Source organism: Piliocolobus tephrosceles, chromosome 9 (genome assembly GCF_002776525.5).
Source record: "Piliocolobus tephrosceles isolate RC106 chromosome 9, ASM277652v3, whole genome shotgun sequence".
Classification (NCBI taxonomy): Eukaryota; Metazoa; Chordata; class Mammalia; order Primates; family Cercopithecidae; genus Piliocolobus; species Piliocolobus tephrosceles.
In genome coordinates, this window is record NC_045442.1 from 64103684 (window position 1) to 64120825 (window position 17142).

The window sequence follows — 17142 nt, forward strand, 5'->3', positions numbered from 1 at the left end:
AAAAAAAAAAAAAAAAAAAGAAAGAAAGAAAAAGAAAAACTGAAGCTTTACAATTTTTCCAAGAGTCTAATTTATAATATTCAAATTGTTCCCTTCTGGAATGCCTTATCATAATCCTTACGAATTTTCTCTTACTTAATTGCCAACTAGTCTACTTCTGCCATATCCTCATCTATAAATGGCTTTGCCTGTGACTGGATCAGTTATTTAACACCCCTTTCAGCCAGGTGCAATGGCTCACACCTGTAATTCCAGCACTTTGGGAGGCCGAGGCGGGTGGATAACGAGCTCAAGAGTTCGAGACCAGCCTGGCCGAGGTAGTGAAACCCTGTCTGTACTAAAAATACAAAAATTAGCCGGGCGTGGTGGCAGGCACCTGTAATCCCAGCTACTCAGGAGGCTGAGGCAGGAGAATCGCTTGAACCTGGGAGGCAAAGGTTGCAGTGAGCCGAGATCGTGCCACTGTACTCCAGCCTGGGTGACACAGCAAGGATCTCAAAAAACAAAAAACAAAAAATCACATCCCTTTCACTGCCTTAATGAAATTGTACATCTTTTACAAGATTTGCAATTTCATTTTCCAAATGATATTGCAATGCATTTGCATTTGTTTTATCTATGTCATCCAACAGTGAGTAAGACAAGATGGGCAAGGATGAATGTTAGTGTGAAATAGAAAGGAATGTACCAGTGGAAATTAATGTTTTTAAGTTTAGTAGTGATATTCTCACATTACAATAACCTTTTGCTTCTCTAAAGCATTTCTGTAATTGCAGACTCAAAAATGAACACTTGGGTAAAGAGGACGTCTTGTATTTGTAAATATATTTAGCATAATGATAAAGTACACAGGTTTAAGTCACAGAGGCTGGTATGCATACTGATTCCCAAGGTAATGACTGTTTTCAGTTTTCTTCATCTGTAAAACAGGGATAATCCTAACTTCACTGGATTGTTGAGGATTAAATGAAATGCATGTACTATGACTAGTTAGCACGTAGTAAATGCTCAATAAATGCTAGCTAAAGGGTTCTTTAAGAATTCCATCCATCAAAATAAAGAAGAACCATAAGACCTAGCTTAAATAAAAGGGATGATGAATAATCAGGCTAACCTACGTCTTTGCATCTTACCGTAAAATTAAGACAAAATGTTTCCTCTATGTCATCTTCTGGATAATCCAGTAACTGTTGCATGCTTCTGCAAAATAATATACACGTTTCTGAGAGGAAAAACATTATTGGATATTTTGACTGTTTTACTTATGGATATATATATATATATATATATATATATATATATATATACACACACACACACACACACACACTTCTCATTCCCTCTTGGTAAAATCCTTTTGTCAATTTGTAATTTTATATTTGTTGCAGAATAGTGACTACACAATGGCAAACTTATAAATGATGCTGAAGGAAAAAAATTAGTCAAAGGTTCTTATCACTTTTCTGAATACAAAGGCCATGTATTCACCTATTTTTAACATTTTTCCTTATTTTATTTTATTTTATTTTTCCCGAGATGGAGTCTTCTCTGTCGCCCAGGCTGGAGTGCAGTGGCGCAATCTTGGCTCACTGCAACCTCCGTTCCCCAGGTTTTTAAGCAATTCTCCTGCCTTAGCCTCCAGAGCAGCTAGGATTACAGGCGCCCGCCACCACGCCAAGTTAATTTTTGTATTTTTAGTAGAGACCGGGTTTCACCACATTGGCCGGGCCAGTCTCGAACTCCTGACCTCGTGATCTGCCCACCTCAGCCTCTCGAAGTGCTAGGATTACAGGCATAAGCCACCACACCTGGCCCATTTGTCCTTATTTATATAAAATCTTTAATCCATTTTATTTAATAAATAAAAATAAATTTCACATATTCAAACTAGGAATGAAGGTTATCAGAAGTAAAAGTCCAAATAAATGAATTAATCACTCTCAGAAAAAATTTACTTTCCTAAGGTGATGATCTGATATTTGCAAGGTATTGTCTAACAACTACAAATTTAGTCTGTCTTTTTTTGTTGAGGCGGAGGCTTGCTCTGCCACCCAGGCTGGAGTGCAATGGTGCAATCTCAGCTCACTGCAACCTCTGCCTCCTGGGTTCAAGCAATTCTCCTGCCTCAGCCTCCTGAGTAGGTGGCACTACAGGCGTGGGCCACCACACCTGGCTAATTTTTGTATTTTAGTAGAGATGGGGTTTCGCCATGTTGGTCACGCTGGTCTCGAACTCCTGACCTCCACGCTGGTCTCAAACTCTTGACCTCAGGTGATCCACCTGCCTCAGCCTCCCAAAGTGCTAGGATTACAGGTGTGAGCCACTGTGCCAGCCAAATTTAGTCTTTCAATAGAAAATTTTGATCTGAGTAACATAATGGATTTTCCTTTATTAGAGAAGAGCATTTGTTTATTTCAGATATTTAACAAGAAGAAAAAAATATACTTATTCATAGAAGGAAAGCTTTCTGTACATTCCCCACTTCTTACCTCCCAAACCCTACTACCTTTTGACTTTTTTTTCCAACTAACCTCCCAACATCAGGCATTAGTTCTTTCAAATCATCCAAGGATGGCTTCTTTTTCAGTAGTTTCTTATATAAAGCCAAAGGAAAATGGAGGTCCACAATAGTAAAATTATAAATTGCTAAGCCACAGATAACACCAATCAAATGGAACAAATCACTGTCTTCAAACGTCTAAAAATATAAGAAAAAGTAAAGACATGTCCTCCAAGTTAAAATATTAAATTTTCTATGATTACATAAATATGCTCATATTGTACAATTTTGAAGATAGAGAAAAAAGTAATACATGATAAAAGTTCATCCTCATTACTCTCTCCCTGGGATAACATCACTGTTAGTATTTTTGTACACTTCCATGTAGGGTATTTTCTCAGGCTTAAAAAAAAATAATATCTAGCTGAAATCGTACTATACATATAACTTTACAACTGTTTTTTTCCAGACACATAAGCATATTCATGTCATTCGACATTAATAGGTGAAATAATTACTATAACTTTTTTTCTGATTTCAAAAGTAATACACATTCAAAATTTGGAAAACGAAGAAAAAACATAGAAAAGAAAATGAATAAACACCTGTAAACCAATCACTCAGGAATAATGATTAAAATATTTTTGTGTATTTCCACCTACAATAAGCTCAGAAAAATATTTCAATTTGTTTGTTTTTTGAGACAAGGTCTCCCTTTGTCACCCAGGATGGAGTGCAGTGGTGCGATCTCTGCTCACTGCAAGGTACGCCTCCCGGGTTCAAATGATTCTCCTGCCTCAGCCTCCTGAGGAGCTGCGATTACAGGCATGCACCACCACAACCAAGCTAATTTTTGTATTTTTAGTAGAGATGGGGTTTCACCATATTGGTCAGGCTGGTCTCGAACACCCGACCTCAGGTGATCTGCTCACCTCAGCCTCCCAAAATGCAAGGATTACAGGCGTGAGTCACTGTGCCCGGCTAAAATATGACTTTTTAATGGCTGCATATTGTATCATAAAAGTACAATGAGTTGCTAAATTTAGCTGTTTTAGTCTAGTTGGATGTTTAGATAACTGAAACATACTTACACTACTGACACACTGAAAATGTTTATTTTTTTCCCTCATCTTTATAAAAGTAATATATATTTACAGAAAATTGTGAGCATGACGGTTAGAGAATAAATGTTTTAAATTAGACCTGGGCTCCAGCCTGGTTTGGCAGTCTAGCCTCTGCGTTTTCAAAGAAGGTAAATATAGCATTTATCTCATATGGTTGTTGTGAGGATTACATGGGATGATACATGTTAAACTCTTTTAGCACAGTTCTTGAAACACACACTAAAGGTTCAATAAATGTCAGTTATTCTACAAAAATAAGATGGGCATCTTTTTGCCTATTTTGGTCCACAGTTTGAAATATTTCCCTAGGAGAAATTCTACTTCCTAAGGAAAAATTCGTAAGTCAAAAGATAGTCAAGCATATTGCTAATCTGTTTTCCTCTACACCTGTTCCAGTTTGTTTGTTTGCTTGTTTATTTACTTATTTGAGACGGAGTTTCATTCTTGTTGCCCAGGCTAGAGTGCAATGACGCAATCTTGGCTCACAGCAACCTCCGCCTCCTGGGTTCAAGCGATTCTCCTGGCTCAGCCTCCCGAGTAGCTGGGATTACAGGCATGAGCCACCACGCCCGGCTAATTTTGTATTTTCAGTACAGATGGGGTTTCTCCATGTTGGTCAGATTGGTCTCGAACCCCCGACCTCAGGTGATCCGCCCATCTTGGCCTCTCAAAGTGCTAAGATTACAGGTGTGAGACACCATGCCCGGCTCCTGTTCCAGTTTAAACTGCCATTTGCAGTCCAGGAAAATGCTCCACTCTTCACGTTTTCATCTGTATATATATACTCTACGCACACACAAACGCATTTTTCTTTTGAGTTGAAAATGACAACTTGCTTTAGTACACATTTCTGACTATTTGTGATACTAAAAATCAGAGATATGTATGTGCTCATGAAATATCTCTTCAGGTACTGGGCCCACTTATCTTTTGGGGGATAGTATTTTTCTTATGTATTTGTATTTGAATTCTTCATATATTAGGAGTATTACTCTGTCATATTTGTTACATACAACCCGGCCTATTACATGCTTTTCAATTTTATGTTTTCTGCTATGCATAAATTTAACAGTTTTCAGTGGTCAAATTAATCTTTCTCTGCTGTTATGTCTTAATTCTGTTTAAGTTTAGAAGGTTCTTAAATGGAGCAGACTGATTAATGTGCTAAATCTCTCTCCCTCCTAAAACCCTCTAAAAGAGAATACAGGAAGAAAAATGGTATAAGTCCACAGGAAAAAAGAGAATAAGGGAGGTAAGAGCAATAAAGAAATGTTAATAACATTTCAAAATATGAAAAGTAGACAAATAGCTGGTAACTGAATTGGTAAAGCAGAAAAAATTGAAATAGTAACTTATAGCTAATTTGTGCTACAGGCTCAGGAATTGCAAGTAGCAATACCCGCAACATCAGAGGTAGCCCAGTTAGCTCAACGGGTAAACATAAAGACTCTAAAAGGCAGAGGTATTAGAGTAGGGTTGAAACTAGGATGCTTGGTGGAAAATCCTTTGCCTTTTTGGAGAGCCTGAACCAGAGGGTCTGGAATCTGAGACAGCTGATAGTCAGGGTGCCCCACTGAAAATAAAGGGATCAAATGAAGATCTGTACAGTGAACAAGGAAAATCCTAGCTTCCCTTTCCAGGATCCAGAATACTACAGAAACACAGACATCCAGGGTTACAACCTTTCTTGAAAACCCAAAGGATAGAAAAAACAATATATGCTGACATTTGAGGATTTTCCTTTGACAGCTACCCACTTAATCATTCTATGGATGGGGACTGTAGAGTGGGAATAACTTCGCCTTGTGGCTTGGATGCCAGCATGGCCACAGTAGAATAGAGTACCAGGTAGGTTCCTTAAGGTTTCTGACTCCAAGCCCTGGCTCTCAGACAGCATTTCTGGACCCAACTGGGACTGAGGGAAACTCTGCACTGAAGAGAAGAACACAAGCTTGGCTAGCTTCACCACCTGCTGACTGCAGAGTTCTAGGGCCTTAAGCAAACAAAGGCAGTAGCCAGGTAGTGGTTACCATGAGCCTTAGGTGAGACCCAGTGCTGTGCTGGCTTCAGGTGTGACCCAGTGCAGTCCCAGTGGTGGTGGCCACAAAGGTGCTGGTGCTACCCCTCCCCCAGCTCCAGAGAGATCAGCACAGAAAGACTCCTGTTTGGGAAAAAGTGAGGAAAGAGAACGAGAGTCTCTGCCTGATAATCCAGAGGATTCTTCTGAATCTTATCCAAGAGACACAGTGCTATTGGGCTTGGGGTGCCCCCTAATGCAGATACGGCTGCAATGACCAAATCTTAGATCACAACAACCAAGTCCCTCCGAATACCTAGAAAGCCTTCCTAAGAAGGATGAGTACAAATAAAACCAGACTGTGAAGACTACAATAAATACCTAACTCTTCAATGCCCAGACACCAGTGAACATCCACAAGCATCAAAACCACCCAGGAAAACATGACCTCACCAAACAAACTAAATAAGGCACCAGCGACCAATCATGGAGAGACAGAGATATATGACCTTTCAGTCAGACAGAGAATTCAAAATAGCTGTTTTGAGGAAAAAGAAATTCAAGATAACACAGAGAAGGTATTCAGAATTCTATCAGATAAATTTAACAGAGAGTAAAATAAAAAGAATCAAGCAGAAATTCTAGAGTTGAAAAATGCAACTGACATACTGAAGAATAACGCATCAGTGGCCGTCAACTGTGGAACTGATCAAGAAAAAGAATCGATTAGTGAGCTTGAAGAGAGGCTATTTTAAAGTACACAATCAGAGGAGACAAAAGAAAAAACAATTAAGAAAGAAGGAAGCACTCCTACAAGATCTAGAGACATCACCTCAAAAGGGCAAATCTAAGAGTTACTGGCCTTAAAGAGGTAGAGAAAAAAATGGGAAAGTTTGTTCAAAGGGATAATAACAGTGAACATCCCAAACCCAGGGAAAGATATCAATATTCAAATACAAGAAGGTTACAGAATACAGAGCAAATTTAGCCCAAATAAGACTACTTCAAGATATTTAATAATCAAACTCCCAAAGGTCAAGGATAAAGAAAGGATCCTGAAAGCATCAAGAGAAAAGAAACAACAATGGAGCTCCAATACATCTAGCAGCAGACTTTTCAGTGGAAACCTTACAGGCCAGGAGAATGGCATGACATATTTAAAGTGCCGAAGTTAAAAACTTTTATCCTAGAATAGTATGTATATTCAGTGAAATTATCCGTCAAACATGAAGGACAAAGATCTTCCCAGAAAAATAAAAGCTGAGGGATTTTATCAACATGAGACCTGTCCAAGAAGAAAAACTAAATGGAGTTCTTCAGTCTGAAAGATAAGAACTTTAATGAGCAATAACAAATCATGTGAAGGTACAAAACTCACTGGTAATAGTAAATACAAGAAAAATAGAATATTATGACACTGTAATTGTGGTGTATAAACTAAAACATGAACCAACAAAAAATAATAACTACAGCTACAAGACATAGACAGTGTAGTAAAATAAACAGAAACAACAAAAAGTTAAAAACCAGGGGAACACAGTTGAAGTGTAAAGTTTTTATTAGTTTTCTCTCCGCGTGTTAGTTTATTTATGTAATTGGTATTATCTTCAGTTTACAATATTGCGTTATAAGCTAGTTGCAAGCCTCATGGTAAACTCAAATGAAAAAACATACAACAGATACATGAAAAATAATGATAATAATAATAAAAATCAAAACATACCACCAGAGAAAAATCACTTTCACAAAAAGGAATGGAATGGAATGGAAGGAAGGCAGGAAGGCAGGAAAAAAAGAAAAGAAAGAAACAAAAGAAAAAGAAAAGCAAAAAACAACCAGAACACATTTTAAAATGGCAGGAAAGGCTGGGCACTGCTGGCTCATAGCACTTAGTGAGGTGGAGGTAGGCAGATCACTTGAGCCCAGGAATTTGAGACCAGCCTGGGCAACATGGTAAAACTCCGTCTCTATGCAAATACAAAAATTGGCCAGACACGGTGGCATATGCCTATAGTCCTAGCTGCCTGAGTGACAGAGCAAGACCCTGTGTCCAAAAAAAAAAGCAAGAGTAACTCCTCAATCAATATAAATGGACTAAACTCTCCAATCAAAAGACACAGACGACTAGGTAAATGGATAAAACACACACACACACACACACACACACACTCTCACACACATGACCCAGTGATCTGCTGCCTAGAAGAAACACACTTCACTTATCAAGACACATACACTGAATATAAAGAGATGGAAGGCCGGGCGCGGTGGCTCAAGCCTGTAATCCCAGCACTTTGGGAGGCCGAGATGGGCGGATCACGAGGTCAGGAGATTGAGATCATCCTAGCTAACACGGTGAAACCCCGTCTCTACTAAAAAAATACAAAAAATTAGCCGGGCGTGGTGGCGGACGCCTGTAGTCCCAGCTACTCTGGAGGCTGAGCCAGGAGAATGGCGTGAACCTGGGAGGCGGAGCTTGCAGTGAGCCGAGATCGCACCACTGCACTCCAGCCTGGGTGACAGAGCAAGACTCCTTCTCAAAAAAAAAAGAAAATAAAGAGATGGAAAAAGATATTCTATGCAAATGTGACCTTGTATTAGACAAAACAGATGCAAGACAAAAACTATAAAAGAAGACAAAGAAAGTCATTATATAATGATAAAGGGGTCAATTCAGCAAGAAGATATAACAATTACAAATATAGGCCGGATGCAGTGGCTCATGCCTGTAATCCCAACACTTCGGGAGGTCGAGCGAGGTGGGCGGATCACAGGGTCAAGAGATCGAGACCATCCTGGCCAACATGCTGAAACCCCATCTCTATTAAAAACACAAAAAGTAACTGGGCGTGGTGGCACGCACCTGCAGTTCCAGCTACTTGGGAGGCTGAGGCCCAGGAGAATAGCATGAACCTGGGAAGTAGAGGTTGCAGTGAGTCAAGATCAAGCCACTGCATGCCAGCCTGGGCGACAGGGGGAGACTCTGTCTCAAAACAAAACAAAACAAAACAAAAACAATTACAAATATAAATATGCACCCAATACTGGAGTGCCCAGATATATGAAGCAAATATTATTAGAGCTAAAGAGAGAGAGAGAGAGAGACCCCAATACAGTGAAAGCTGGAGACTTCAACACTCCACTTACAGCATTGGACACATCGTTCTAACAGAAAATCAATGAAGAAACATTGGACTTAACCTGCACTGTAGACCAAATGGATCTAATAGACATTTATAGAACATTTCATCTAGCAGCTGAAGAATACACATTGTTCTCTGCAGCATATGGATGGACCATATGTTAGGCCACAAAACAAGTCTTTAAAAAAATACAAGTCTTGCTTTAGGTCCAAAGACAGAAATAGGTTGAAAGTTAAGATTTGGGAAATAGTTATTCCATGTAAATAGTAACACAAGAGAGCTAGAGAAACTATACTAAGACAAAATAGACTAATATGATGCAAAATTGATATGAGACAAAGACAAATATTGATTAACAGGGCCAATTCATCACGAAGATATCACAATTACAAATAGTTATGAACCTAACAACACAGCTCCAAAATATATAAGGCAAAAATTGACAGAATCAAAGGGAGGTACAGACAGTTCTAAGATAACAATTGGTAGCTTTAATATGCCACTATCATTAATGTATACAACAATCAAAAGATCAAAAAGGAAATAGAGAACTTGAATACACTATAAACCGACAAGACCTATCAGACATATATAGAATACTCTATCCAATAAAAGTAGAATAAACATTCTTTTTAAGTGTACATGGAACATCTTCTAGGACAGACCATATGTTAGGTCACAAAACTTTCAATAAATTTTAAAAAGACTAAAATCATAAAAAATTATCTTCTCATATCATAATGGAATGAAACTAGAAATAATAAAAGGAAATCTGGAAAATTCACAAATATGTGGAAATTAAACAATACACTCTTTTTTTTTCTTGTATTTTTAGTAACGACGATGTTTCACCACGTTGGCCAGGCTGGTCTTGAACCCCTGACCTCACGATCTGCCCGCCTCAGCCTCCCAAAGTGCTGGGATTACAGGCATGAGCCACCATGCCCAGCCTAAACAATACACTCTTAAACAACCAAAAGATCAAAGAAGAAATCACAAGGGAAATTAGAAAATATTTAGAGACTAATGAAAACACAGCATACTACAACTTATAGGATGCAAAAACAGCAGTGTTCAGAGGGAAACGAATAGTTGTAAACACTTAAACTAAAACAAACAGAATGATCTCATGTCAATAACCTAAGTTTATATCCTAAGGAACTAAGAACAAACTATACCCAAAGCTAGCAGATGGAGAAAACTAAATTATCAAAGCAGTGATAAATGTATTAGAGAATAGAAAAATAATATACAATCCAGAATCTACAAGGAACTCAGACAAATCAGCTAGAAAAAAACAATCCCGGGCCAGGCGCGGTGGCTCAAGCCTGTAATCCCAGCACTTTGGGAGGCCGAGACGGGCGGATCACGAGGTGAGGAGATCGAGACCATCCTGGCTAACACGGTGAAACCCCGTCTCTACTAAAAAATACAAAAAACTAGCCGGGCGAGGTGGCGGGCGCCTGTAGTCCCAGCTACTCGGAGGCTGAGGCAGGAGAATGGCGTAAACCCAGGAGGCAGAGCTTGCAGTGAGCTGAGATCCGGCCACTGCACTCCAGCCTGGGCAATAGAGCGAGACTCCGTCTCAAAAAAAAAAAAAAAAAAAAAAAAATCCCATCTAAAAGTGGGCTAAGGACATGAATAGACAATTCTCAAAAGGAAATACACAAATGGCAAAAAAAAAAGAAAAAGAAAAAGAAAAAGAAAAACTCCTCAACATCACTAATGATCAGGGAAATGCAAATCAAAACACAATGCAATACGACCTTACTCCTTCAAGAATGGCCATAATAAAAAAATAATAGATGTTGGCGTGGATGTGGTGAAAAGGGAACAGTTCTACACTGCTGGTGGGAATGTAAACTAGTACAACCACTATGGAAAACAGTGTGGAGATTCCTTAAAGAACCAAAAGTAGGCCAGGCATGGTGGCTTATGCCTATAATCCCTGCACTTTGGGAGGCCAAAGTAGGTGAATAACCTGAGGTCAGGAGTTCAAGACCAGCCTGGCCAACATGGCAAAACACTGTCTTTACTAAAAATACAAAAACTAGCTGGGCGTGGTGGGGCATGCGTATAGTACCAGCCACTTGGGAGGCTGAGGCACAAGAATGGCTTGAACATGGAGACAGAGGTTGCAGTCAGCTGAGACCGTGCCAATGAATTCCAGCCTGGGTGACAGAGCAAGACTGTATCTTTCACCCCCAAAATAAATAAATAAATAAAAACTTTAAAAATAACTAAAAGTTGGCCAGGCGCAGTGGCTCATGCCTGTAATCCCAGCACTTTGGAAGGCCGAGGTAGGCAGATCACGAGGTCAGGAGATCGAACCCATCCTGGCTAACATAGTGAAGCCCCATCTCTACTAAAAAAAAAAAAAAAAATTAGCCAGGCGTGGTGGCAGGTGCCTACATTCCCAGCTACTTGGGAGGCTGAGGCAGGAGAATGGCATGAACCCAGAAGGCGGAGCCTGCAGTGAGTGGAGACAGCACCACTGCACGCCAGCCTGAGTGACAGAGTGAGACTCTGTCTCAAAAAAAAAAAAAAAAAAAAAAAAACACCTAAAAGTAGATCTACTATTTGATCCAGTAATCCCACTACTGGATATCTACCCAGAGGAAAATAAGTTATTATACAAAAAAGATACTTGCATGTCCCCATGCATGTTTATAGTGGCACAATTCGTAATTGCAAAAATATGGCACCAGCCCAAATGCCCATCAATCAACAAGTGGATAAAAAAATTTGGTGTATATATATATATATATATATATATACACACACACACACACACACACACACCATGGAATACTATTTAGCTATAAAATGGAATGCAATAATGGCATTCACAGCAACCTGGATGGAACTGGAGACCATTATTCTCAGTGAAATAACTCAGGAATGGGAAACCAAACATCATATGTTCTCACTCATAAGCGGGAGCTAAGCTATGAGGATGCAAATGCATGAGAATGATACAATGGACTTTGGGGACTTGGGGGAAAGGGTGTTAGGCGGGTGAGAGATAAAAGACTACACATCAGGTACAGTGTATACTGCTCGGATGATGGGTGCACCAAAATCTCAGAAATCGCCACTAAATAACTTATTCATGCAACCAAACACCACCTGTTTTCCAAAAACCTATTGAATTTTTTTAAAAAAGAAGAGAAAACTGTTATTTCCCTGCATCATTTTTCCTCTTGACTTTACCTTTAATGCACAATCTATAGGAGTCCTGTTGTTTAACTTTGCACTTGCAGTTAAGTATTTTAAACAAATTAATGCTGACTTCCTCTTTTCCTGTAAAGGCTGCACCCTCTGGATGTATTTCAATGATTATACTAATACCTACATCAATAAAACAGAATTACTTTTGCTTAAAAAAAAAGAAAAATAATACACAGAAGCAACAAAGCCAAAAGTTGGTTCTTTTAAAAGGTTAACAAAATGACAAACCTTAGATAGACTGACCAAGGAAAAAAGAAGATTCAAATGACTAAAATAAGGAATGAAAGTGGGGCCATCATGATATTTTACAAAAATAAGATTATAAGAAAATACTATGAGCAACTATATACCAACAAAATAGATAACCTAGAGGAAACAGACAAATTCCTAGAAACCCACAAGCTACAGTTCTCCTTTGGTATTCACGGATGATTGGTTCCAGGACCTGCAGCAAATACCAAAATCCAAGGATACTCAAGTCCCTGATATAAAATGGTGTAGAGTATCTGCATATAATGTATATACATCATCCTGTATATTTAAAATAATCTCTAAACTACTTATAATACCAAATACAATGTAAATGTTATGCGAATAGTTGTTATCCTATATTGTTTAAGGAATAATGACAAAAAGTCTGTTACATGTTCAGTACAGACGCAATTTTTTCCCCCGATTATTTTTATATGTGGTAGTTGAATCCACAGAAGTGGAACCCAAAGATACAAAGGGCCAACTGAACTCACGTAACACTATAAAAACACTAGAAAATCTGAATAAACCCATAAAAATTAAAGAGATTAAATCTATAATTAAAACATCTTCCAGGCCAAGTGTGGTGGCTCACTCCTGTAATCTCAGCACTTTGGAAGGCCGAGGTGGGCGGATTACAAGGTCAGGAGATCAAGACTATCCTGGCTAACACAGTGAAACCCCGTCTCAACTTAAAAAACAAAAAAACAAAAAAACAAAAAATTAGCCCGGCGTGGGGACATGCACCTGTAGTCCCAGCTACTTGGGAGGCTGAGGCAAGGGAATCGCCTGAACCTGGGAGGCGAAGGTTACAGTGAGCCGAGATTGTGCCACTGCACTCCAGCTGGGGTGACAGAGTAAGACTCTGTCTCAAAAAAAAAAAAAAAAAATCTTCCACCAAAGAAAAGCCAAGGATCAGATTCTACCAAACATTTAAAGGAGAATTAACACCAATTCTCAAACTCTTCCAGAAGATCACAACAGAGGGAATATTTCCTAAATCATTCTATGAGGTCATCACTATCAAAATACCAGAAAAGGATTTTGCACACACCCTCCAAAACAAACAGTAAACAAACAAAAATCCAACCCTACAAACCAATATCCCTTATGACTATAGATGTGAAAATTGTCAACAAAATATTAGCAACCTCAATCAAGTAGCCTACTGAAAGGATTATACACTATTACCAAATGGGATTTACCCCAGGAATGCAAGGGAGATTCAACATAAGAAAATCAACCAGCATAATGCACCACATTAACAGAATGAAACAAGAAAACTACACGGCCATCTCTACTGATGTAGAAAAAGCATTACATAACTGGGCGCAGTGGCTCATGCCAGCACTTTGGGTGGCTAAAGCGGGTGGATCACTTGAGGTCAGGAGTTTGAGACCAGCCTGGCCAACATGGTGAAACCTCGTCTCTACCAAATACATAAAAAACTAGTCAGGTGTGGTGGCACGTGCCTGTAATCCCAGCTACTTGGGAGGCTGAGGCAAGAGAATCACTTGTACCTGGGAGGCAGAGTTTGCAGTGAGCTGAGATTTTGCCACTGCACTCCAGCCTGGAGGACAGAACAAGACTCCATCTCAAAAAAACCAAAAAACAAAAATCACAGAAAAAAAAGGAAGAGCATTACACAAAAGAGTATCTCCAATATTCTTTTATGATAAAAATCATAAAAGGAATTTGGGAATCATCATAAAGGGAATTTGGGAAAAATCCACAGGTAATATACCACTATTATACCTTCTCTGAGAGGGTGGTCCAGTATGTCTGAGGTTGAGCTTTTGACCAGTGCAGCCTGAAGACTCCATGGATACATACAGGGGAGGTTTTTTTTTTTTTTTTTAAGACATAGTCTCACTGTCCCCAGGCTGGAGTACAGTGGCGTGATCTCGGCTCACTGCAACCTCCACCATTCAGGTTCAAGTGATTCTCCTGCCTCAGCCTCCTGAGTAGCTGGGACTACAGGCGTGTGCCACTATGCCCTGCTAATTTTTGTATTTTTAGTAGAGACAGGGTTTCACCATGTTGAACAGGCTGGTCTTGAACTCCTGACCTCAGGTGATCCACCCTCCTCAGCCTCCCAAAGTGCTGGGATTACAGGCATGAGCCACCATGCCTGGGAGATTTATAGGGGAGATTTAAGTAAATACCCTAAAGATGATGGCAGTAAAGTTTCTCATTGATGATGAAAGTTATATATATAATATGGAAAGGGAGAAGGCTAGAATAAATTCTTTGGTATTTGGATAGAATGAGAAGTATCAGTTTGATTCCATGGTCTTCAATATATATACAGCTCTAAATATAGGTAAGTCTATGGATACATGTGTGTATACACACATACAGATCCTAGTTCTATCAGGTGAAAGAACCCAGTAGAACTACTGACTCCCCGGAAGCAAAAAGTACTACACTTAGCATCCAAAGCTTGATTTCTAAATACCATTTTCCACTTAAAGAAGACAGGGCTCTTATGAAAAATGGCTAATGCCAGGGCTGGGGTGGAGAAGACACAAGATAAACCTGGAATGTTTACTGTACCAAATGAAAGGAAATGTTTGAAGAATAATGGAGATATGTTAGAAGTACACCAAAGAGTAGAGCCAGCTCTAAGGGGCACTCACCAGCCAAGCTGAGATATAACTTGAATGGTCCCAAAGAGATTCATGATAAAGCTTATTACAACTGCCCCTCCCTTGGTCTCAAAACATTATCTCTTTGCAAAACTGACTAAAGGGCAGACAGAACTCTGTTTCTGGCAGGACAGCCCCCAACCTCATATGCCCTCTCAAATTCTACCTGCTACACCACTACAAACTTCCCTATTTATAAAGAGACTAGCACCAGGAAGGAGGCTAGGATTTGAGCAGATTGTCCACTTACCTCAGAGGCCAATAGGACTAACTCCATCATGTCTTATATGCCTGTCTACTGACCCAATACAAAGCCTCGAAACTCATAGGTTATCCCTAAACCCACATCCATATGGCACTGTGAAATGACTTCAAGTCTGACACAATTTTATGACTGTCCTTTCTCCAGCAAACCCTTTCACTGTTCTGGAACTCACAATCTACCATTTAGAAAACTGCTTATATCCTAAACTCCAATTTTTTTCCCCTTTTTGTCTAAGTAAACAAGACTATCTCCTGAGGACACCATTTCCTCTGCACCTCTCACAAATGGTGTCACTTTTCTCTTCAATCCTTCATATGATTGCTTCTAGAGCTAAGGTAGGTCTCCTTGCTCTTCGGTGTTTCTAGACTTCCTTCCATTTGCCATCCTAAAATTTCCAACTCCTCTGAAACACAGGCCAACTGACTATATTCCCTGCAACTGTTCCTTGGGCAATTGTATAAAAAACCTTCCACAATTCCTTCATTCACAAACTTTGGCACTATCTTACGCTTTCTTTCTCTACCACTATTTCTACCATTGTTTTTGGCAACTTCAATATCCAGACCAAAAAAAATGCATACAACACACTAGCCTCTCAGTTTCTGAACCTGTTTCCAACAATCTTGTTCTCCACCACACCTCAATGACCACACCCATGGTTATATCTTACATTCAACTACAACCCTCCAAATCTCAATTTCAAGCATTCACCTCTGACTTATCTCAGCCCCTCAATACAATTCCACCATCACAATTTATTTGTCCAAATCAAGCCCACACAAAGCTGAAATTCCATAATCCCTCACTATAATAACTCCCTTGCCTTTTACTCCCTTCTGTGTTACACTCACTTGCTAAAACCAAAATGTGATTAAAATCAACTGTTGGTCTTGTCCTTACCTCTGTCCAAACAGTTAAATGTGACTAAAGACAGTCTTGCTTTGTCACCAGGCTGGAATGCAATGGTGCGATCTTGGCTCACTGCAACCTCTGCCTACTGGGTTCAAGTGATTCTCCTGCCTCAGCTTTCTGAGTAGCTGGGATTACAGGCATGCACCACCATGCCCAGCTAATTTTTGTATTTTTAGTAGACAGGGTTTCATCATGTTGGCCAGGCTGGTCTTGAACTCCTGACCTCCACCTTGGCCTCCCCAACAGCTGGGATTAGAGGTGTGAGCCACTGTGCCTGGCCAAAAAATACTTATTTTAAAATATCTTAAAGACTCATAAATTATGCAAATAATATAAAGAACTCCCATGTACCCTTCGCTCAGTTTTCTCCAGTGGTAACAGCTTACACAGGGTCAAAACCAGGAAAATTACTTTGGTATGTAATATATTGCTATCTACATATATATATATTTTAAAGGAGAATAGCCCATACATTTTCAAAAGATAACCCATAGGAGAAGGGGGAGAACAAGGTGGAGCTTGACTTCTTTTAACACATCTTATTTTGTAGATTTGAATTTGGAACTACATAGATATTTTATATTATTGTAAAACTAAATTGAATTTGAACAAGCAATCCCTAAAAACAACTTAGCGTAAATTAGTATTCACTTGGTGGTATAACAATAGAGTGTAACAATTTTAAATGATATCAAAACTATATTATCTGGCTGTCTATCTATATTAGATTATACCCTTTGGACAAAAAGAACTGAAAAAACAATTTAAAAAATTTTAGTAGTCATAATATTGGTGGTAATGTTGTTATTGTTAGGCAGTAAATGTGTAAGATAAGTCTGGAACATTCTGTCATAGTAAGTACACAAGGTAGCAAGGAAGGTACCAAAAAGCATATACGTTGTTTCTAAAGGACTTGGGCACCAACCTTAAGAGCTCTCCTTCAACAAAGATGGGACAATATGAGCATCAATAAAGACAATAACTGCAGTGGACTGAAAAACATCAAGTATGTTTAAACCTATGAATACATAATGATACTTGAAAGGAAAA

At 39.1% G+C, this 17142-nt stretch overlaps 1 protein-coding gene across 3 annotated transcripts in view; it reads right to left on the reverse strand.

Annotated features, from left to right (window-relative positions):
* HERC4 (HECT and RLD domain containing E3 ubiquitin protein ligase 4) overlaps positions 1-17142 on the reverse strand; it is a 143616-nt gene that overhangs the window by 17310 nt on the left and 109164 nt on the right. For all 3 annotated transcript variants that reach the window (XM_023205109.2, XM_023205108.1, XM_023205110.2), the window contains 2 exons: positions 2532-2698; positions 1134-1200 (listed from right to left, as the gene is read on the reverse strand). In XM_023205109.2, the coding sequence (XP_023060877.1) occupies positions 1134-1200; positions 2532-2698 (234 nt within the window). The remainder of the gene's footprint in view (positions 1-1133; positions 1201-2531; positions 2699-17142) is intronic.